General features: G+C 36.5%; 1 protein-coding gene across 1 annotated transcript in view; it reads right to left on the bottom strand.

Moving 5' to 3' along the window:
• Nucleotides 1-415: 415 nt before the first annotated feature.
• LOC117910749 (ribulose bisphosphate carboxylase/oxygenase activase, chloroplastic-like) overlaps nucleotides 416-24,504 on the bottom strand; it is a 40,092-nt gene continuing 16,003 nt past the window's right edge. Inside the window, exons 7-12 of the mRNA XM_034824902.1 lie at nucleotides 21,583-21,637; nucleotides 21,038-21,239; nucleotides 16,479-16,585; nucleotides 8,590-8,645; nucleotides 1,154-1,246; nucleotides 416-748 (exon numbers count right to left, since the gene is read on the bottom strand). Of these exons, the coding sequence (XP_034680793.1) occupies nucleotides 641-748; nucleotides 1,154-1,246; nucleotides 8,590-8,645; nucleotides 16,479-16,585; nucleotides 21,038-21,239; nucleotides 21,583-21,637 (621 nt within the window). The 3' untranslated portion in view covers nucleotides 416-640. The remainder of the gene's footprint in view (nucleotides 749-1,153; nucleotides 1,247-8,589; nucleotides 8,646-16,478; nucleotides 16,586-21,037; nucleotides 21,240-21,582; nucleotides 21,638-24,504) is intronic.

The following is a 24,504-nucleotide window of genomic DNA, read 5'->3' as shown; positions in this document are numbered from 1 at the left end:
ATGTTTAGAGAAAAAGAAGGGAATATGCTTGACCTGTTTGCAACACTTGAGCAACACAATCCAAAGAGTTGGAGAGGATGAGAGGCCTTGTGCATCCTACAAGCTTAAACTTTCAAGAAAATTGGTTATCAACATAATGTCTGAGCTTTGTTTGGCAGGACATCATATATTTGAACCTCATCGTATATTTGTTTCCTCAATTTGTTGAGTCAATGTGGAAACCCAAAAGAGCTGAGCCCATGCATTTCTCTATGCGAGGGTATGGGGCTGCACATGAGGGTGTTGGAGAGTATGACATACATTGTAGAGCTAAATTCTATAGGTTTAAAGCTTTCAGAAAAATTGGTTGTCTAACACAAAGAAAGGGCCTAACAAAAATGGGGGAGCCTTCAAGCAATTCAACAAAATGCCAACCTTTTTTTTTTTTTTTCTGTGAGCAAAAAACAGAAGAGGAAGCTTACATTTAACATTTCTATACATACAGATCAGGTTCCTTATTCATGAACTATTTTCAGTCATGAATTCAGACCATTTTAGAGTGGTGACATCATCCAATGGCCGATAATTTTTATGCATAAACTACAAATTGAAAATATTAAACTCACCTAATAACACTTTCCAAAGCTGCATCCTATTTTTCCTAGTCATCAATGTTCTTCATGTATTCTTTTGAAAGTTTGGTCTCCATTATCAACTGCTGTTCTTTGATGAGAGAGTAGCCAGACTCAAGTAAAGCATCAATAGTTTGCTGTTCAACCAAATGCAACAACTGCTGTCAGTCTAAAAATTAGCAGATTAGTTATATGCAGTTTGAAATTCAAGAAAAGACAATGTATAGTGCTAAATGTTTTAAAGAGTCCATCCATTCGGAAATGAAACTAATCCCATCGTGGTGCTGATCCAAAGGTCTTCATCTTCGATGGCAGTCCTCTTCTTAAGAAAACATAATGCTATTCCAAATGCTCATTGGTAAGAAGATTTCTATTTTTGGAACAAGTAAAAACTTGTCCACTAATGATAGCTGTAAGTATTCTTTTCTAGTTTGATTTGATTCTACAGATGCACTGTTTTTCACTGACATCTGAGTGCAACAGCACAAAAAAAAAAAAAAAAAAACTCATTGTTTGTTTAAAAGGGATTGAAAAATACTAACCTTCGGTGGAACAAACACAGGAAGTTCTTCATCCTTCCTTCTCCTGAGGAGTTTGTTTCCGAGATTTTCAAGACCTCCAATATCATCCACCCACTGCCATAACAAAGAGTTAGATAACAGATGTGTATAAGTAACAAATGCTAATTTAAGTCCATCTGTTGCAGCATTTTGACTACCTAAAAGCTCTTTTCAATTGAAGTTGTTATAGTATGTTTAGTTCACAGCAACACTCTACAGCAAAGAGATTTTGAGACTTCAAATTTTTTTTCTCTCAATGCAGATCAGTCCTGATGCATTTGCAGAACTTATATGAACTGGAATCTGAATTAAAATCTCTTATTTCATGCATTTTCTCAGGAAAAAAAAAAGGCACTTTACTAGAAGTCAACTGTACCAAACCTGAGTTACTGCATCATAAAATGCTAACAGATTTTGAGTTCCCAGGCATAGCAAGACATCCCCTGTTCAAAAGGCTAGGTGTTAAAGTATTTGTTTTAAGTAGTTTGTTACTGATTTGTTGGTATTCCCTATTGATAAGGGAAGTGTTGTTTAGTTTGATCTATTCTTTAGTCATAGACCACGTTTCTAGGATTGTTAAATGTGGGTTACTTTCAGTTCTGTTTGAGTTATCTTTGTAAGGCTATTTATAAGCCAGTAAGTTATTTATTCAATCAATAAGATATTCTCCCATTTCTTACTTTTCAATACACAGATTTCTTAACATTTGGTATCAGAGCCACATCACTAGGCCTGATCAAAACTTGAGAAGAAGCAGTCTTCTAAGCGTGTAGCAGTAAGGATGGCAACTAAAAGTAACTTTGTGCAACCAGTAATTCCAAAGCTTGATGGACACTATGATCACTGGTGTATGCTCATGGAGAAGGAGCTTGCTAGAACAAGGGATCCCTACAGCAGAAGCAGGGGCAGAACTCACTGAAGGACAAAAGAAGGTGATTGAAGATGCAAAACTGAAGGATTTGAAGGCTAAAAGTTATCTCTTCCAAGCCATTGATCGATCAGTCCTGGAGACCATTCTGAACAAGGATACAGCAAAGAGCATTTGGGACTCTTTGAAGCAGAAGTACCAGGGGACGACATGGGAGCAACGTGCACAACAACAAGCTCTTCGAAAGGAATTTGAGGTGCTCAACATGAAGGTAGGGGAATCTGTGAATGAGTACTTTGCTTGAACCCTTACTATAGCCAACAAGATGAGGGTTCATGGTGAGAAGATGGAGGATGTTGTGGTCATTGAAAAGATTCTGAGATCTATGACTCCTAAATTCGACTATGTTGTGTGCTCTATTGAGAAGTCTAATGATCTAGACACCTTATCCATTGATGTCCTACAAAGCAGTCTTCTGGTGCATGAACAAGGCATGCATGGCCATTTTGTGGAAGAACAAGCATTAAAGGTTACTTATGAAGATCAATCAAGAGGAAGAGGACGAGGTTGTGGTGGATTTAGAGGAAGAGGTAGAGGCAGACAAAGCTTTGACAAGTCTACCATTGAGTGCTACAATTGTCATAAGCTTGGACATTTTCAATATCAATGTCCAAACAAGGAGACAGAGACAAAGGCACACTATGCAAAAGCTAGTGGAGAAATGTTGTTAATGGCACATGTGGATGTCAAGGAAGCTAGTAAAGAGGAGTTATGGTTTCTTGACTCAGGTTGCAGCAACCATATGTGTGGCAAGAAGGAGCTTTTCTCTAGGCTTGATGAGAGTTTCAGCACTTCTGTAAAGTTGGGAGATAATTCAATCATGGCTGCGATAGGAAAAGGAAATATACAAATGCTTGTGAATGGAATTGTGCAGGTCATCACTGAGGTGTTTTATGTCCCAGGATTGAAGAATAATTTGCCAAGTGTGGGATAGCTACAAGAGAAGGGGCTTGCAATTCTCATACAACATGGGAAATGTAAGATTCATTATCCAGAGAGAGGATTAATCATGGAGACTGCAATGTCCTCAAATAGAATGTTTATCTTGCCTGCTCAAAAACTGCTAAAGGAAGAAATCCGCTTTTCTTCTCTTAGAGAGGATCAAGCTCGGCTTTGGCACTTTAGATATGGACATTTAAGCTTCAATGGCTTGAAAACTCTTCAGCAGAAAAGAATGATGAATGGACTGCCACGATTTCAAGCTCCTTCGAAGGTGTGTGAAGACTGCTTGGTAGGAAAACAACGAAGAGATCCATTTCCAAAAGAGAGCACATGGAGGGCTTCTTAGATTCTTCAACTGGTGCATGCCAACATCTGTGGACCAATCAATCCCACTTCAAATAGCAAGAAAAGGTACCTGATCACTTTCATTGATGATTTTTAGCCGCAAAACTTGGGTTTATTTCTTGGTAGAGAAGTCAGAAGCTTTCATCACTTTCAAGAATTATAAGAGTCGTGTTGAGAAAGAAACTGGTTCATATATAAGATGCCTTTGCACTGATCGTGGAGGAGTATTCACATCACACAACTTCACAGATTTTTGTAAGGAAAATGGCATACGTAGACAACTGACAACTGCATATACTCCACAACAGAATGGTGTTGCAGAGAGAAAGAACTGAACTATTATGAATATGGTGCAAAGCATGCTTTCAGGAAGAAAATTTCCAAAAACTTTCTGGCCTAAAGCAGTCAACTGGACTGCCTATGTTCTGAATAGAAGTCCAAGTAGTAAAAGACATGACTCCAGAAGAAGCTTGGAGCGGATCTAAACCATGAGTTGATCACTTCAGGGTGTTTGGTTGCATATCACATGTCCATATTCCTGATAGTAAGAGGACTAAGCTTGATGACAAGAGTGTGAGATGTGTTCTACTCGGAGTTAGTGAGGATTCGAAGGCATATAGATTGTATGATCTAGTCTCTCAGAAGATAATAGTAAGCAGAGATGTGAAGTTTGAAGAAGAAAACAGTTGGGATTGGAACAAGAGTCATGAAGAAGCCATTATAGCTGATCTAGACTCGGGAGAAAGTGACAAAGAAGTAGTCCTAGTTGATACCCGATAAAGGAAACATCGAAGATGATCACCACGACAATACAATGGAAAACATGGAGGGTAATGATTCAGATGAGTCAAATGAAGAAAATCCACTTAATCCTAATGAAGGAAGAATCAAAAGGCCACCACCTTGGATGAGAGATTACGAAAGTGGAGAAGGTCTATCTGAGGAAGAAGACACTGCATATCAAGCTTTGTTTGCAGCCAGTGATCCAGTCTCATTTGGCAATGCTGTGGAAAGTATGAAATGGAGAAAAGCAATGGATGCAGAGATAGAAGCCATAGAGAGGAATGATACATGGGAGTTGACAGACTTACCTGCTGAAGCAAAGAAGGTTGGGGTAAAATGGGTTTACAAGACAAAGCTCAATGAGAATGGAGAAGTGGATAAGTACAAGGCCCAGTTGGTAGCAAAGGGTTACAATCAAGAACATGGGGTGGTTATACTGAGGTTTTTTCACCTGTAGCTCGGTTAGATACAATTTGAGTGGTGATTTCTCTTGCAGCTCTAAAAGAGTGGACAATCCACCAGTTAGACGTAAAGTCAGCCTTCTTCCATGGTGAACTAAGTAAAGAAGTCTTTGTCAAACAGCCTCCTGGCTATGAACAAAAGGGCAATGAGCAGCAGGTGTACAGACTGAAGAAGGCTTTGTATGGACTTAAACAAGCTCCACAAGCTTGGTATAGTCATATAGAGTCCTATTTTATGAAGGAAGGATTTGAGAAATGCCACTATGAACATACTTTGTTCATCAAGACTGGAAAAGGAGGAAAGATCTTGATTGTGTGTCTCTATGTGGATGATCTTATATTTACTGGGAATGATGAAATTATGTTCGCTGAGTTTAAGAAATCCATGATGCTTGAGTTTGATATGAGTGATCTTGGAAAAATGAGATACTTTCTTGGCATTGAGGTGATGCAAAGATCAAATAGCATCTTTATTAGTCAGAAGAAATACACACAGGAGGTGTTGGAAAGGCTCAACATGGACAAGTGCAATCCAGTTCACACCCTATGGTTCCTGGATTCAAGGTTACGAAAAATGGAGATGGAGTGAGGATTGACAGTACTTTCTATAAGAAGATTGTGGGAAGTCTTATGTATTTGACTGCCACTCGACCGGATGTTATGTTTGTGGTGAGTCTCATCAGCAGATTCATGGACTGTCCTACCGAACTTCATTTGCAAGCAGCAAAGAGGATACTAAGGTACTTGAAAGGTACCATTGATTTTGGTGTGTTCTAGAAGGAAGTGAGGAACTGATTGCCTACACAGATAGTGATTATGCTGGGGATTTAGACGATAGGAAAAGCACTTCAGGTTATGTGTTTACGTTGAGCTTAGGAGCAGTGTCTTGGTCCTCGAAGAAACAACCTGTAGTCTCCTTGTCCACTACTGAAGTTGAGTTTATCGCTGCAACTTCATATGCTTGTCAAGCAATATGGTTAAGAAGGATATTTGAAGGTCTCAGCCATGCTCAACATGATTCCACAACAGTCCATTGTGATAACAGTTCAGCAATCAAGCTTTCTAAGAATCTAGTGATGCATGGTCGCTGCAAGCACATTGATGTTCGTTTTCATTTCCTTCGTGAGCTCACAAAAGATGGAATTGTAGAGATGGTTCATTGTCATACACAGGAGCAAGTTGCTCATATAATGACTAAACCTTTAAAGCTTGATGCATTCTTGAAAATACGTGATTTGTTGGGTGTTTGTTTGGATCCTGGAGTAAACTGATTGCTAAAGCATTCAGTTTAAGGGAGGATGTTAAAGTATTTGTTTTAAGTGGTTTGTTACTGATTTGTTTGCATTCCCCATTGATAAGGGACGTGCTATTTAGTTTGATCTATTCTTTAGTGATAGACCACGTTTCTAGGATTGTTAAACGTGGGTTACTTTCAGTTCTATTTGAGTTATCTTTGTAAGGTTATTTATAAGCCAGTAAGTGATATTCTCCCATTTCTTGCTTTTCAATACACAGATTTCTTAACACTAGGTAAGTGGGTGAATAGTCCAATTGTCTATTATTAGCTGGTAGAACCACAAAATATTAAATAATATTATTTCACTGAAAAATAGTAGAAAATAGAAATTTGATTTTAAGAGGTTAGAAGGAGGTTATGTATCTCTTTGAATAGTTTGCAAATTTGTATTTTCTCTCTAGGAAGAAGTATTGGGCACGTTATATTTGTAAGTGTCGTGTAAGAAATGTGATAAGCATATAAAAATATAAAATGAAGAGTCTAAAATGGGATTAGAGGATTGATATAGTGGTTATAGCCTTGTAGATCAGCAGATAGCGGTAACGTGGATACCATAAACAACCTGTAATCAACTCACAACAAAACTTCAATCAACATGGAAACAAGTTAACCTCAACGTGTCTTCACACACTTCCTGCACCACACAAAACTTTGCTCAATTCAGAAAGAGCACAGGTTCGTATTCAAACATTCCTACACAACACCCAACTGGCTAATTTGTTGGGCCAACAGCCACTATATGCCTGATGACTATGTCTGATACATACCTCATAATGGTAGTATTTATAGGAGACGATTTTGAAAAATATGCAGGCAAAAAAATAAAATGGGTAGGAACAGGAGACATGCTTCTGGTTGTAATGTTTGACTCCATCAAGATGAAACATAAACAAGTAAGACACATGTTCATGGGTGCATATGTGTTTGTTCACATTCCAAATTTACAAATACTGTTGTGTCTACTAGCAGGATATCTACTAGCAGGGTTATGAGTAACATCAATTTTTTCCTTCATCGTGTATTCTAGGACTTGGAGACAAAGCAGAAAATCAGTATGGTTAACAAGAATTGTGGCCTTTGTGTCCTTGATCACCCTGTACTTATCCTCCCCAGCACATTTGCAAGTGATGGTTCAGTTGAAGTTGTGGCATAATTCTGAATCTACTACCTGTTTTACAATACTATCAACATACATTAGAACTCCTGGCCTTGAAAAAGAAATGTCTGCTTAGCACGACCAAAGTCATCATGACCTGATGCTGCCGATTCTGGAAAACAATTAGCCAAAGCATATGCATAGCTACTTAACTCTGGAGAGAGACCATAATTGTCCCTTTCCTGGAGCAGGAATCACATCACTCACGAGGTATTGGGAATACTCTTATTGTACTCCCAACCCAATGATTTAAGCCACCTCATTCTTCTCTCTTCAACTTATATAACCTCATCCACAGATAAAGTATTGAAATAAAGCTACCTAAGGTGATATAACTGCCCCCTCTTCTTGTAAATTCCTTTTTTCAGGACAACTCTAAAACCCACTAGCCCAGCTTTGGAGAACCATGGAAAACCATGGATACACAATTTGTGTGTGATAAACTGTGTATCAGGTAAGCCCAGGACTAACTCTATCGCACCCATTCTCGAGCAAGAATGCCTGCCAATTGAGCAGCATGCCTAGCCTCTTTTCTTGCAACACATTCAAGTATTGTTTCTTAGTGTATACAAAAGTACAACAACTGGCATCCAATATCCAGTCGTCATGAGAAAGTGTCACTTTTAGAGACTGTAGGGGCATCTCTAAGATTTCCATCAGCTACTGCCAGAGATTTGTTACCTAAATCATCTGTGTTCTCTCAAGAGTGTCTTCCTTCTGCTGAAAAACCAAGCAGCATTTCCACCTCACAAGTATTTATGAGCAAGGACATCCTAAATGTCCTTAACAATCCACAAGAACAGATGCCATTGATCGATTTAAGCAACTAAGACATAGTAATTGAGTTTTGACATCCCACTTCCATAATAGTCATTAGGGCTGGGTTCTTTTATCTATCGATAGAAGAGCTCATCTTTACTCAATTAACAAAATGGATTATTGTTTCCAAGCAAGACAGTTTCCACTAGTTCCAGTAGAAGATCTCCACAAAAATCAGGTAATTCATTAAAAGAGATATCTAACCTATCTGTCTATTAATACTTCCTATGTTTGATCAATCTGTGCCTTCTAACTTCATGTTCATAGTATATAGAGATTCTAATTATGAGCACTAAAATGGTCCAATCCACCACTAGGAACCTCCAAAGACATTTGGTTAACTTCTAACACTATTAAGCATCTAATATGCCAAAAACTTATTAATGAGTCAAGGGTCCAGAAACAAGAAAAGAATATCACATACAACCAGCATTAAATTATTCTAGCCTAAAAATGAATTACCAAAAAATTAAATTATTCTTGCAAATAATATTGGAATTATGAAGAGAAATAGAAGAAGAAAATTATAATGCCATGATTTACATGGCAAATAGCTAATAACACCATCACAAATACAATATGATGGTAAATAGGTGATAAAAAACTGAAAAATCCTGGTCCATGAGAAATAATTTCCTGGAAAATGTGGCAAAGAATTTCCATGTTTCAAGTCAAAATGTCATTTACCTTGGAGATTGACCGATCATATGTTCGGGACCTAAGAGCTCCATAAAAATCCAAAGCTGCCCAAAATGGAAAGCTCATAATTCTTCAGTACACTTCCAATCAGTGTTAAGTCAATGGAATGCAAATCAATCATAACACGTGAAAATGAAGAATATAGGCATATTTGAGTAGCAACAGAAGTGCTAAATGGCAAATATAAAACTCAAAGTACAATAATAACAAGAAAATCAATAACAATAATAATATCATGCTAATTTTAGAAACTATTTCTGAATATACTGAACTAAAAAACAATCAATAAGATATTGATGGATAGTTGATGTGTTGATGAACATTTTGATGTTTAGAAAATTCAACAATTCACAGAAGCCATTCTTCCTTTATACCTTTCCGTTTTTGTGTAGTTTCCTATTGAGAAAAATACATAAATCTACACGTATTCCCATGTATCAGCCACAGGAATGGATACATCCACATGTTAATAGAGTTTTACTACACTGGTGATAGATTGAAGGGCGATGTAACTCTGTATCCATGTCTCAAATCAAATAACAAAACTCAAACAAATTCAGTTTTGTATTAATTAATAAATAGGTCCAATCTATGTTTCTATATCATTTACAAAAAAATTTAAAATTTAAAATATACATATATATTGATTGCAATCCAAGGGCTATATTCTATAAAGCCTTTAATTTGGCCAAATCTTTGCTAGTCTTGTTCAAATCTTTGAAGTTTAAAAAGATTGAAAATACCTTGTTTAAATGGTACGTGTGCTTGATGAACCACCAAAGGGATTAAATAAACATACCGTGCAGATGTATAGGATGATCCTAAATTTAAAACAACATTGTTTTAATGAAAAATTTTAAATTTTTTTACCATTCTCTTAATGGAAGGAGTTCCTTTTTTTCTTTTTTCTTTTTTCTTTCCAACTTTTAACTTAGACAAAACTCAAAGCTAATTTCTCGATCAACTTTTGAAACCAAATTCACTTTTGAAAATTTCTATTATTTGTAACTTAAAAAGAAATCAAAGTACCTAAATTTCATGCAATTTGATTGAGAAATGAATTTACTACAAATTAGCAAAATTTTCATCAAGAAAATTGAATATAATTGATATAAGTTCTATTTTTAACCATTTTCTGTCTTATTTCTTAAGAAAAAGTAGATTTAAAATTTTTTGAAGAATTCTTACTAATAAAGAAAACAACAACATAAGGACCAATTGATTTGAATAGGAAACGAGTCTAAAATGAATCCACAAATTTCAAAAATCAAACAGATACTTAACTACATGCAGTCACTATGTTTGTCTAATAACTCATCCATTTCTCAATAAAATTAAATTTGGTAAATTTTTTAGATTCTTCATTCAAAAATGAAAATAGTAACACTAAAATCATAAAGTTAGATAAAAAGAGTTTACTATATTTTTTTCAAAATTGAAACTCTTTTTTTCTTTTCTTTTTTTCTTTTTTTTTTTTTTTTTTTTTTTGATAGGTAAATAAAAGATTGTATTAGTAATGCCTAGAAGCGGCAAAAAAAGTACACACGAAGCATACAAACAACGCCTAAGAAGCTAGGCAAAAAGAAAGACGAAAACCTTTCTCCTAACTAAACAAAAGTCACTCTATAAAATCAATCATGGACAAAGAATGATCCTCTAAACACACCCTACCCCAATTCATAAAAGTGTACAAAAAGGAAAGTTTTAAAGCTTAGTCGAACCGTTCTATGCCATTGAACACTTTTTCATTTCTTTCCTTCCATAAGGTCCACATTAAACAAAGGGGGGCAGCCCTCCAAGCCTTTTCCTTTCTCTTACTCACAAAAGCACCATGCCAACCAACCAAATTCCTTTTGATTGAGGAGTGCAGGACCCACTACACACTAAAAAGGGAGAAAAACAAGTTTCATAGCATTGTAGCCTTCTTGCAAAATAGGATCAAGTGGTCACTGGTTTCCTCTTCCACTTTACACAAGTAACACCTATTCGGCATATTCCAGCCCCTTCTTTTGAGCTAGTCAATGGTCAAGATTCTATTCCAAGACGCTTCCCAGAAGCAAAAAAGCTTACCCTCATCGGATCCACACAATACTCCAAGGAAAAGGGTTTACTAGAAGCTCTTGTGAAGGAGCGGTAGAGTGGTCTAACAAAAAAGGAGTCGTTCTTGCTATTCTTCCAACTCAAGACATCCTCCACATCTCTATTCAAAACCAAAGGATGCAGTTTCCAGAACAAGCCCTCCTCCTCTTTCATTTCCCAATCATTAAAGTGTCTTGAAAACAGAGGACTCCAGCTGCCCCTCCCCGCCCTCCTCCCAAGCATCAAACACCCACTCATCCTTGTTGACCGCCAACCAAAACAACTTAAGGAAAGCATCTTTCAACGTTTGGTCCTCACACCACAAATCCTTCCAAAATCTGACCTTCCTCCCATTTCCTACAACAAAGCGGGATCTAGAGCGAATACTTTCCCAATCTTTTCTAATAACTTTCCACACTCCCACACCATAGGCTCCCCTCGCTTCTCTTGAACACCAACCTCCTTCCTCTACCTCAAATTTATCTATGATGACTTGTTTCCACAAAGAATGCCTCTCTACAGCAAATCTCCAACTCCACTTCCCAAGCAAGACTTTGTTTACAAGGTTGTGAATATCTAAGCCTCCCTACCTCATATCAGCACAAATTGAACTCCAATTCACCAAGTGCGGTTTTTTCACTAAGGCACCACCACCCCATAAGAAGTCTCTTTGAATCTTTTCAAGTCTTGTACGCACCTTCCGCGGAATGAAAAAGAGAGATAAAAAGTAAATTGGGAGACTTGAAAGAGTGCTCTTTATCAAGGTAAGTCTCCCCTCCTTAGAGAGATGTTGCCTCTTCCACAAGGACAAACGTTTTCTGAATCTCTCTTCCACTACGTCTCATACCCTTGATGATTTGAAAGGGGAACCCAAGGGAAGACCCAAATAAGAAGTATGAAGCTTCCCAACTCTACACCCCATCACCGAAACAATATTCTCCAAAGAATTAATACTTCCTACAAGGATAGCCTCACTTTTATCCCTGTTCACTTTTAAACCAGAAATTGCCTCGAACCATAAGAACACCCAACTCAAGTATCTCAGTTACTCACTATTGGCCTCGCAAAATAAAAGTGTGTCGTCAACGAACAGAAAATTGAGCATATCCCTTCCTACTCCACAACTACTTCCCACCTTAAACCCCTCAATGAAACCCCCACTTCTGGCTCTAAATAGTAGCTGGCTGAGAGCCTCCATGACTAATATGAAGAGATAAGGAGATAACAGGTTGCCTTGTCTCAAACCCCTAGTGTTGCAAAAAAATCCTGAAGGGGTTCCATTAATTAAAACTGAAAAATTAGCTATGGAGATTAATCCACCTCTACCCAACCCCCATCTTGGACATAACTGACATAAGGCGATCCCAATTAACATGATCAAACGCCTTCTCAATGTCCAATTTCAAAAGGAGACCAAAGAAATTATCCTTCAACCTGGAGTCTATAGCCTCATTTGCAATAAGCACAACATCCATAATCTGCCTATCCTGAATGAAGGCATACTGGAACTCTGAAACCACCTCCCCCACAACTAGTTTCAGCCTATTTTCCAAGACTTTGGCAAGCAAATTGTAAAGGCTCCCAACCAAACTAATCAGTCTGAAATCTTTCAACTCTTCCGCACCCTCCTTTTTGGGGATCAAAATGAGAAAGGTGGAGTTTAGACTCCTCTGAAAAGCGTCAAGGTGGAATAAGTCACCAAAAAAGGCCATAATCTGGTCTTTGGTAAATTCCCAGGAAAATTGCCAAACTGCCATAGTAAAGCCATCTGGACTAGACACTTTATCGCCGAAGAGGCTGTACAAGGCTTCGAATACTTCTTCTTCTTAGAAAGGCACCTCTAAACTTCTAGACCTTTATGTCCCCAAAACACGAAACTGTAGATCCCTAATTTGCGGTCTCTAATCCTCATTTTCCGATAACAAAGTCCGATAAGCCCTACACACCTCAGACTTGATATCTTCCTCGACGATAAGTGTGACCCCATTAATTTTCACCTTAGATAAAAAGTTTCTTCTCACCCAAGCATTGGCCATCTTATGAAAAAACCCGGTATTCTTATCTCCCTCCTTTAACCAGGTTTCCCTTGATTTTTGTCTCCAAGAGGTTTCTTCCATTAAAACACAATTCTTGTATTCCTCTAAGTCCCCCATTCGAGCCTTTGCTTCCTCAATAGACAGGGGATTAACACTCTCCTTGGAATCCCATAATTGAATTCAAGAGAAGGCCTTTGATTTTCTAACAGAGACATTACTAAAAACTTCTTTATTCCATCTTCTTAGATCCCTTTTAAGAGCCTTCAACTTCTAAGCAAGACAATGGCTATTGGACCCTACAACCGAGTACCCAGTCCACCACTCTCTTACTAGCTCTTTGAACCCATCCGACATAAGCCATATATTCTCAAAGCAGAAAGGAGTCTTGCCTTTTTTAACCCTCCCACCCTCCAGAGAAATGGGGCAATGATCAAAGATGATTCTAGGGAGAGCACATTGAAAGACACCCAAAAAATGGTCCTTCCACTCGTCGAAGACTAGAAAGCGGTCCAACCTTGATGCTGCTTGAGAATTAAGACCACCATACCAAGTGAATTGACCACCAAAAGAGGACAGATCCTTTAGACTCAGCTCCTCAATGACCTCAGAGAACCTTCTCATCTCTGTTGTCAAACTGAGCTCATTCCTTCCTTCCCCTGGAAATCTAATAGAGTTGAAATCCCCCCCTATGCAGCAAGGATCATCCCATAGGCCTTTAATTGCACCCAATTCTTCCCAAAACTCCTTTTTTTCCCTCGAAAAGACTAGTCCATGGACACCAATGAACACCCAAACAAAACCATCTTCCATATTCCTAAAATGACCCGAGATGGTGAAACCACCGCGCTCTAGCTCGAAGAGATCCAGAACCCTGTTGTACCAAAAAATCAGAATGCCTCCTAAGGCACCCTTAGCATTAATTGCACCTCAGTTCATAAACCTTCCAGCACCTAAGCTTTTCACCACCTTTAATGACATCTCTTGCACCTTTGTTTCTAAAAAACAAACGAAACCTGCCTTCTGGGATCTAACCACTAACTTAATCATCCTCCTTTTCTCCCTATTGTTAAGCCCTCTAACATTCTAAGAGAGGATTTTGATCTTCATCAATCCATTGGAATCAGTTCCCAATTGTTCCTACCGCTCCTTCTATTCGCAAGCACAAGCTCTCCATAGCTAACCATGCAATCCAATCTCTTAAGTTCCCTTTCAGCGCGTAATGTAGACACCGCTTTCTTCTTCCTTCCTTTACAAGGGGTCCCCCCACCAGCCGTCCTCTTCAACTTCTTCAGAAGCAAAACAATTTTTTCTTCACACCCCTTAACCAGCATTCCCAAGAATCTACTAAAATCTTTGAAATTAGAGAGCTCCTTATCAAATGGCAGATCCTCTCCAGAGGAAGCCTTCTCAGGGAAAACCACCTCTGAACCATCTTGCAGAACCATAGAGAGAGGCCCCTTTATAGTTTCGGCCCTTACCTCCAGCACACCCTCATCCCGCTCGGAGGATCCTCCCCAAAGCTTCTGAATCAACGTTGTCCCTCTGCATTCCCTACCCAAAACAGGAGAATCCAGCACCAGAAAGAAGTAGAAGAAGAAAAAGGCCCTTCCTCCCAAGAAGAACAGGACCAAGAAACAGTACCTTGGAATCTAAGAACTTCTTCTAAGAGAGCAACATGTCACGGGCTTAGTCTTTTCCTAAGCTCGTGCGGCACTTAGACAAGTCAAGACCCTTGTTCTTGATAAGTCAACCTTACTCCCAATACTTAGTTTGTTAGGCTAAGATGCTTACGACTTGGAAGCTTTTATTACTCAAAGGAAACTTTACAAGTGCTTTGGAACTCACTTGCTTGGTGCCTTGGCCAAATGAGACCTTCACCTATTTATAGGCACCAATGGAACTCTCTGGAACCTTGGAGGGTTCCTTACAAATCATGAATATTCTAGAACAACTTATACAATTCTATGTACAAGAATATACAAGAGATCTCTAGAATTCTCTAGAAAGCCTTGGACTCCTTTCATTCCTTCCACCATAGTGTAGAGATGTGTAGACATCTCTAGGCATCTCTAGAACCTTCCACACTCTTCCCACCAATGGCTATGTGTAGGAATCTCCAAAAGCTTCTTGGGCTCTATATAAACCCATAGGGAGGCTCATTTGAAGCATCCTGTGACAAACGTCTGCTAATGGCTTTGAGTTCGCCTCCGAAGCCATCGGAAATGACACACAAGGATCGGGACCTTAGGGAGAAATCATCATGGTTAACGAGAAGCTAGGGCATCGATCATGGAGTGCTTCTTTGGGAGGAGAGTGGAAATTCTCCCCTCCTTTTAAAAGACAAGCAGGACCCACTTCCAATTGGGCCTTGCCTAAACAAAGTCTTTTAAGGCTACCTCCAATAACAAAGCCCAACATGGCCCGAAAAACTAAAATAAATCAAACATTATTACTTCAAATAAAAGTTCTCCAATCAAAACTCCATAAGCAAACTCACATTCATCTAAATATCCACTAAACTCAACAATTTCAACTTATTTTGAAAAATAAAAAGTTAGGATTTGACATTCTTAATTTCCCAAATTAAAATTCCGAAAAGTAATGAATTAATTCTAACAATTGAAGATACACTTCTATCATAAATTTATAGATCAAAATATGCACTAGATACAAATAAGTGAGTAATCAATGAAGTTAACCTAGAAAAATTCCAACATTTTCTCAGCAGCTGAACATGATTAGAAATTGTGATTAGTACCCAATTGCTAATTTCCTAACTAATTGCAAAATTAATCATTATAAACTTTTGGAATTGTAATCCATTTTAGCATTTTTTTTTTACTTCTAGTGTTTTCAAATTGTTAGGTTCTAAATATCTTATTTTAATTATATAAAATAATAACGTAATAAATTTTGGTATTTTGGTATATTAGGCAATATATTATTAAAATACTATTTTTTAAAAATTATTAATTTTCAAATATCTTTATCTAAAGTAAATAGAAGTAAAAAATAATTGCTTTGTTAAAATTATTAGTTTTCAATTATATTTATTTTAATTGTATAAAAATAAGAAGAATCAAATAATTATTTTTGTAAGGATAAAAATTGATTAGGTAAAGCATAACAACATTAAGATAATAAAACAAGCAACTTAGCAATCAATAACATTTAAACATTAATAAATATAAACAACTTAATACTTAATGAGATTAAGTTCTACTTAGACTTCAATCAAATTAAGGTCTACTTAGATTTAAGACCAAAAAAGAAAAAAGGCCATCCAAGTTTGCCTCTAATATCAAGAAAATTCAAATTTACAAACCCTTGTTATTAGAGTAAACCTCTTTCCATGTCAAGAGCTTTCACAAGTCATTCGTAGGCATGTGATTTCAGCAAGAGTCTATTTTGTTACCAGCTTATACATGATATTACACAATGATATCACCACAAGCAATCAGACAAGCATAGAAAATCTACCACAACACAAGCTACATAAAGTGCAAATAAGTAATGAAGGGAATTCAGCAACATAACACTATTGCCGGAAACCAAAACTTAGATGATTGACATTATGCACCAAAAAAAATGATGACATTATATTCACCATATTCTACGAAAGCTAGTAAAACAAATTTCAATTGAAGGTAAGGTAGAACAAAATAACATCCAAAGCAATTATCAAATTTTCCTACAGCTAAACATATCATACAAGTTACAAAAAATAGAATAACTACAAGGCGATGTGGAACAGACTGATACCTTGATTAGGAAATGTGTCCACAATTCTTACAACTGCATCCCTAGATATGCCATCTTTCTCATACATCCTATGGACAATATTTATGATATCTTCATGGGTAGGCTGCCTGTTTCACAAATAATAGTTTAGAGAATAATAGCAGACATCCATTGATTTCACAAAAATGCTACAGAAATAAATTAAGAAATGTAAGAATTTAAACAAGTGAAAAATGATATGATCTCATCAAAGAAATAAATTGAATATAATATTGAAAAATAGAATAACTCAATTAAGAGGCATTGAGAAGTATGTAAGCAACAAATAGTATGCAATATATAGGATAACTATTGGAGAATAAGAAATCCTTTTAATTTTTTGATAGAGAAAAAATATATTCAATTGAACTCCACACTAAAACAGAAAAAAAAATATAATAATGACATAGAAAGAACTAATTAAAATGGTTCACTGACACCTAGGAATCCTCTAACAATTACAACATTCCTAACTGAGAAAAGTCAATTAACTAATTTACTGCCTAAAATCAGGAAACGATCCTAATAATAATGAGAGCCAGCTAGGAGAATATGTTCCAACAAGCCCCCTCAAACTGGTTTGATGGCATCATCCATTCCCAGCTTGCTTACCATAGAGTTGAGCGTAGGACTTGAAACTCCCTTCGTAAAGATGTCAACTAGTCGCAACTTTGTTGAGATGAAAGGATAAAGATCTGTACACTATCCATCTTCTCAATGAAATGCTTATCGATTTCAAGAACTTAATTCTATCATGTTGCACCAGATTGTGCACAATGCTTATTGCAATACAACCTTACAGGTTCTTCCACCATTGCTTGTACTTCCTTTAGTAGGATTCAACCACATACGCTCACATATACCAGAGTCATGTCTTGAACTCCACCTCAACACTAGGCTGAGCAACCACTAGTTGTCTTTTGCTTCTCCATTTGACTGGGTTATCTCCCACAAACGCATATTGAAGTGGATCTTCTGTCTATAATTAAACCCACTCAATCTGCATCTATATAAGCTTCAACTTGAAGATGATTGTTCTTTAAGAAAAATAATCCTTTCCCAGGTGTGAACTTCAAATACCTCAAGATTCACAACACAACATCCATATGACTTTCCAAAGGAGAATGCGTAAATTGACTTATCATAATGAATGCATATGTAATGTCAAGTCTTGTATGGGGCAAATAAATTAATGCCAGACAAGACCTTTATATCTCCCTTTATCAATTGGAGCTCTTTCAATGGCATCACCTATGTTATGGTTTTGTTCAATAGGTGTGTCCACCAGTTTACATCCCTCATCAAGCATATCAAGTACATACTTTCTTTAAGGACAGGAGTAACCCAACAGAATTCATCTTTGCCACTAGAGCAAAGTTTCTTGACAATCAATTTCATAGGTTTGTGTATATCCCTTAGCCAACAATTTGGCTTTATACCTTTCAATTGAATCATCAACTTTGTATTTAATGGTAAATATCCACTTCCATCCTATGGAATTTTTTTCTTTTAAGTTCAATGGCAAAACAGCATCCCATGTCTCATTCTTATGCAAACCATTCATCTCCTCACCTATAGCCTTTATCCACCTTGCATCACTTAAAGTTTCTTGTATATTTATAGGAACTGAATCCACAGACAGATGTGTGGTAAAGACCTTATGTCAGTGGTCAAGTCTATGATAGGACAAGAAGTTGGACAAAGGGTGTCTAGTACAGCTTCTAAGACCATTCCAAATGGCTAAAAGAATACCTAGATCAGTATTACTATGATTAAAAGGAAAAGAAGGATTAAACACACCTAATTCACAAGATGATGATTGGCTATGGGTGAGGGATATAGGGTCTTGACTGGTAATGATTCTCATCCTCTCCTAGAGTACACTAGTAGATTTGAATTCATATTTTCCCTTGCTAGTATATTACCAAGGTTAGTTTCAAGTTCTTCAACTAACTTCTCCACTTCTTCCTGCAAATCAGCATGATTAGTAACATTTCTGTCATTGCTGTTAGTAACATTTCCATCATTGCCGTTATCTTTCTTTTCACTCCAAATAGGTAAATAAGGAACCCAAATCAGTTTGCCCCCCTGAAATTCAGTTTTCTGGAAATAGGGCAGATTTTACAAAAATTTTCATAGAAATAAATCTCCTCTTTTAGGTGGATTAGCACTTGTACCCTTTTTGTGTAGGAGATTAGCCTAAAAAAAACACATGTAATTGACTCTAGGATCAAGTTTGGATCACTTTTGTTTGGAATGTGGACAAATGCAATAAACAAAGACTTTTGGAGGAAGGAAACAGAGGCTCTCAAGGTGTCAGCAGGAGTTTGGGAGTACAAAATTTTTGTGGGCATTCTATTGATAATATAGGCTACTATAAGAACCGCATCTCCCAAAAAAATTTCTAGCAAACATTATGGCTCTAGCTACCTCTAATAAGTACCTCTCCTTCCTCTTGGCAACTTCATTTGTTGTGGAATATCAATACAAGTGATTTGATGAACGATTCCTTTCTCAAGAAAGTATGACCAAAGTTTTTGTTTAAAGTGCTCCCCTCCATTTTTTGACCTTACTACTTGCACCTTAGCATGGAAATGAATTTGGATCATTTGGAAAAACTGTTTAAAGATAAAATGAGTTTCAGAATTTTCTTTTAAGAGATAAATCCATGTGGTTCGGGTATAATCAACAATAAAGCTTAGCAACCATTTTGCTCCAGAAAAGCAACCCTAAACATTATTATGCATGATACAAAAAGGTACTTCACTTTTTTTATCACTCAAAGGATAAGGAACATGATGGTTCTTCAATAAGTCACATACTTGACTCTTTGAACTTCAGAAAATCTAGCTTAAAAGATAATTCAGGGTAGAAGGTTTTTAAAGAAGAGACTTAACTATCAAAAAAAAAAAAAAAAGTTTAAAGAAGAGAAACCTAGATGCCCTAATTTTTCATGTAAAAATCAAAGAGTCAAGTATTAGACCCATAATGAAGGAAACCCGTGTCACAACAATGAGGCAAAGGCAGTGACGGGATCTCTGCGTTCGCAACGACGCAATTTCTGTTGCAACAGGGGCACAATTCAGACAAAATAAACCTTATCAACAATGAAGGCCGACATTAAAATTTGAGCTCAACAATGAAGGCTAAAAAATATATATATATTTCTTGATTTATAGATTTACGAGTATAGAGCTTTGATACCATGCTGAACTTCTAATTTTCCTAAAAGCTTAAGCTTGTAGGATTTAGACCCATAATGTATATCATGCGCTCTAACACCCTCCCTCATTGTAAACTCCATTTTCTGGGGCTTACACTCACATTTAATAAATCAGGTAATTAGACATATGATGGTGAGATATACTTGACCTTCCACCAAACAAGGTTCTAATACCATGTAGAATATGAAGAATATGAAGAATTGGAAGGTAAAAAGAATAAATTTCCTCCTTAAATTTCAATCTATACAGACCCACATATTTATACAAATATTCTTAGCACATAAAATAGAAAGCTTCCTAGCCTAATTATACCATATCCCCTTGATTACGGGTATGTCCTAATTCTCTCCTTAATTACAAAATTATACTGCTATAATCTTTCCTAATTACATTCTTTCATACATCGGAATCAATGCAATTGTGATTTCCAGATATGGAAAAGTTGAAGTTGGAAATCCAAATGCAAAAGACGAGTATGGAGGGATAGAACTCCTTTATTTAAAAGACACATGCCAACAGAACAAGGGGGAAGCATCTATAAATATGGATTTTCGGTGGTTCATTTATTCAATATGTTCTTGTACTAACAATTAATTTCTGACCTTGATATTTCTCTTACCTTGCTATCCTTTCCAAAACAATGGACCTACTGAAACAGCTTTACCTCAAGGTGATTCACAAGCTAAAATAATGCAACACATGTGGCTTTGGTCTAAAGGATAAATTTGAATATTTGTGATAACAGATGATTGAATAATGAGTACTATAATAAACCAGATATGTGAAAAAAAATAATGAATTTTGGAAACCAAGACAGCAAGCAACAATGGATTAGCATCCTCAGAATTTTGATTCAGTAACTCTGCTCAGAATACATAGATCTAATCATATTATCCCAGAGGACAGAGATTTCTATTTTTATGACAATATTGGTGTCAGTCCCTGGAACCATTGAAGTCCCTGGGCCCATAGATCAAATATATCTATTTCATGATAGATGTACAGGTCTAGCTTTATCTATCATACTCATGGCTTTTGAGCCACAAATCAGTTGTGTATGATGAGTAACTCTTTTGTTCCTCATTCTGCCATGTATGACTATATTTGATAAGATTGAAATGACAGTAAATCTATGTCATCTACTAATGACAGACTTTTTTAAGCATTCAAACAGCTACTGAATAAATACTGACATGATCATAGCTTACTGTAAAGAGTTGTTAAGATAGATATGTAAATGAAAAGCATAGAGTAGTTTCTTTCCTTTTTTATAGGCAAACAAGAAGTGTTTATCAAAGACACAAAATAAACACATACCAGTAGAACTTGTCCATCCTTCCATCACGAATCAAGGGAGCATAGATTGTTGAAAAATCATTTCCTGTAACAATTATAGGAACTCTATTCGTAATGTCAGTTTCTCGCCAATCTTGTCCAATACTGACTCTTGTAGGATTATCTGACAAATTCATCAGAGTCCCAACAGCAATTTGATTGTTGACTGTCACTTGAGTGTTTCCTATAGTAGAAAAATATACATTTCAATATATTTAAAAAAAAAAAAAAGGAAAACAATAAAAATAAAATAGAGAACAAAAGGAAATTGGAGTTTCCAATCATTGTTTCCAAGATTAGTATAAAGAAATGAAAGGAAGTGAGTGAACAAAAAGGTTTGGAATGCCAAATGAATGACTTCAATATGAGGACTACCCAATGTGTGCATGAGTGTGTATAAGCATATAGAACCAAAGTCATGCATATAGAACAGAAGTCAAGCTGATGGACTGCATTGGAAAACACAAACTATACAGCACAGCATTTCCATCCAGCAATTCAAATCAAAGTTATCAACTATATCTCACCAAATCTCCCAATGCCAGCATCAATGTCATTGATCATTAAACAGCTCATCTTCCCCTGCAGTAGTCAAGGAAAATCAACCATAACTGCATTAAGTACTCAAACAAAGTCAATAAGAAACATCCATTAGGACATTGATATAAATCAGAAATATTCACTGAAGCTTCACATAGAAAACATGTAGATTAAAAATTAATTCTTTTGGATCGCCATCTTTTGAACTGCCATGATTCGTCTGGTTTTAGCAAGTGTACAGTAGCTTGTGGATCCTTGTAACCTGGGAGGAAGTTCTTTATATACATTTTTCTTATCATGAAAAATTAATGAAGGGAAAAGGAAAAAAGAAACACCCATTCACTCATTCTGCTTAAGAGCTGCTCCTTTTCATATAAGGATGGGATACTTTTCCAACTTAAATGATCCAAGGAAGGAGCAAGTACCATAATGCCAGGAACAAGAGTGCAGTCTTTTTCAGGACTAATTTCTAATTTCAGATACAAGTCAACCATCCTTGGGGATGCTTTGCTGTCTGGTTTAAAACATTTTATTAGTGTTGAAGAGGGAAACCAATTGTATAATCAGATGTATAGGCTGTAAATTAGGGAGTTTCCCTTTTTGTATAGTTCTTGCATGGTTGACTCATGATTTCCGATGATTACCTGAACCTTAGGCTATATAGGTGTTTCCTTTTTCTAATTTGTCTGTGATCACTGCATATTGGTGGATACCTGTCAATACAGAATAAGAGAGAAAAATGTTATTCTTCTTCCTCTAATTGTTCTTCATGGTATCAGAGCCCTGGGGTTTTTGGTTTGGTTTTCAGGTTTTATTGATCAGTTCTTTTCAGCCTTCATAGCCAAGTTCTTTACTGGTCTTCATTGCTAGTGTTTTTTCATGTTTTCCCATGCTTGCATCACTATATGATCTCTGAAAACATAATCTAGTCTCAATGCCTATTTGTCCTGTGAAGCCCTCCTGATTTTTAATCACCAAAAGTTCTACCTTCATTGCTAATTCTCAATCCACCATGTCTGAAGAATTTGGTGCTACCCTTTCCCACAGTTCAGATAAGATCAACAACTTTTGCTAGAAATCTTTCCAACAATAAGCAAAGCCTCCGAGTTCCCTTCAAATTGCGTGGCAGTAACTATCTTGAGTGGTCCCAATTGGTCAAGACTTTCATTAAAGGAAAAGGAACAAGGAAGATCCCAAATTTAATTCTTGAGATGAAGAAGATTCCATGGTCATGTCATAGCTATGGAATGCCATGCAACCAGAGTTTAGAAAGACACACATGTTTCTAATTACTGCCCATGAGATTTGGGAAGCCTTCTTGCAAACTAATTCAATGATATACATGATAGCACAGATTTATAAAATTAATTGAAAAAACATGCAATTATACAAGGAAATTAGTGTGTGACTAAAAACTATAACACTGTGAGGGTCTATGGATGGAATTAGATCATTATCAACATATTAGAATGGAGTGCAGTAAGGATGCTCCCAACTTGCAAAATTTTGTTTGAAGGAGGAAAATATCGTGTTTCTTGCTGTCCCAATACGGAGTTGGATCAAGTTGGAGTCTAGGTCATAGGGTAGAAGTTGTTACCCCTTTCAGAGAGGTATTTTCAATTATAAAAGGAGAGGAGAGCTGTAGAGTGGTGAAACTATTGCAACAAGCTGAGACAAACTTGAGAGGCCTGTAGGAAGCTTCATGGAGGATCTTCATTTTTGGGAAAGGGACATGGAAAGGAGAAAACCAAGGAAGAAACAGCTCCTGTCCTGGTAATTAAAAAGTAAAGGTTACTGATGGAACTTTAGTTACAGTAGCTGGTCAAGGAACCATCTCTATGACTCCCTCCTCGTCTCTAAAAACCATTTTGCATGCCCCTTAACCCTGTTAATTTTCTGTCCATTCAGCAGATCACTAGGGACCTGAATCTATCTCACTGTGTTTTAGGAGCTTGCCATGAGAATATGATTATGCATGCTAGCAAGAAAGAAAGGTTGTACTTCCTTGAAGATGAGAGTGGCAATAATGACCATATTCACCTTTGCCCCTTTCAGAGTAATCTACATACAATAAAAATCAAGTTTGATAACTTCATTTTCTTGGACATCCATCTTTTGCTTTGTTAAAAAGAAAGTTTCCGTTTGAAAACCTTGATGTTCAAAGTCTCCATTATGAAGTTTGTGATTTATGAAACACCATCATTTTTCATTTCCTTCAAGTAATAGAAAAAGTTCAATCCCTTTTAGTTTAATTCATTCAAATGTTTAGGGGCCTTCTTGGGCACAAAATATTGCAATGATAAGTGGGTTGTCTCTTTCATTGACGATTTGATGAGAGTTGCATAAGTGTATCTTTTGAAGAGAAAAAAATCAAATATTAGCAATATTTTTTCCAACTTCCATAAAATAGTGTGTACCTAATTTGATACTAAGATTTAGATAGTCAAATCCAATAATAAAAGAGAACATTTCAACCAACATCTTTTATCTTATTTTCAAATGGAATGGAAGGTAATGTTTATCGATCTTTTCATATTGATAACCCACAAATAAATAAATGAGGTTGTAAAACAAAAAAACAGACACTTGTTTAAGGTTACTAGAACCCTACTATTTCAATTGAATTCGCCAAAATCATATTGGAGAAAAATCGGTTTTCTGCTGCTCCTCTTATTAATGGGTTACCATTTAGGATTCTTGACTAAAATATTCAATAAGTCCCCGACCCAACTTTATCCCCATTTTGATGGGTTTTGTGGTATTCCTCCTAAACTTTTTCAATGTGTGGCTTTCAATCATACTCATCCCAATCAAAGAACTAAAATTGATCCTTGGGCTCTTAAATATAGGTTAATTATTCTCGTAGAAAGAAAGGTACAAGTACTATTATCTACCTTTAGAAAATTCTT

This window comes from Vitis riparia, unplaced genomic scaffold (assembly GCF_004353265.1).
Source record: "Vitis riparia cultivar Riparia Gloire de Montpellier isolate 1030 unplaced genomic scaffold, EGFV_Vit.rip_1.0 scaffold835_pilon_pilon, whole genome shotgun sequence".
Taxonomy (NCBI): Eukaryota; Viridiplantae; Streptophyta; class Magnoliopsida; order Vitales; family Vitaceae; genus Vitis; species Vitis riparia.
Note: the sequence above shows the minus strand (reverse complement) of the source record. Positions and strands in the feature narration are given on the sequence as shown.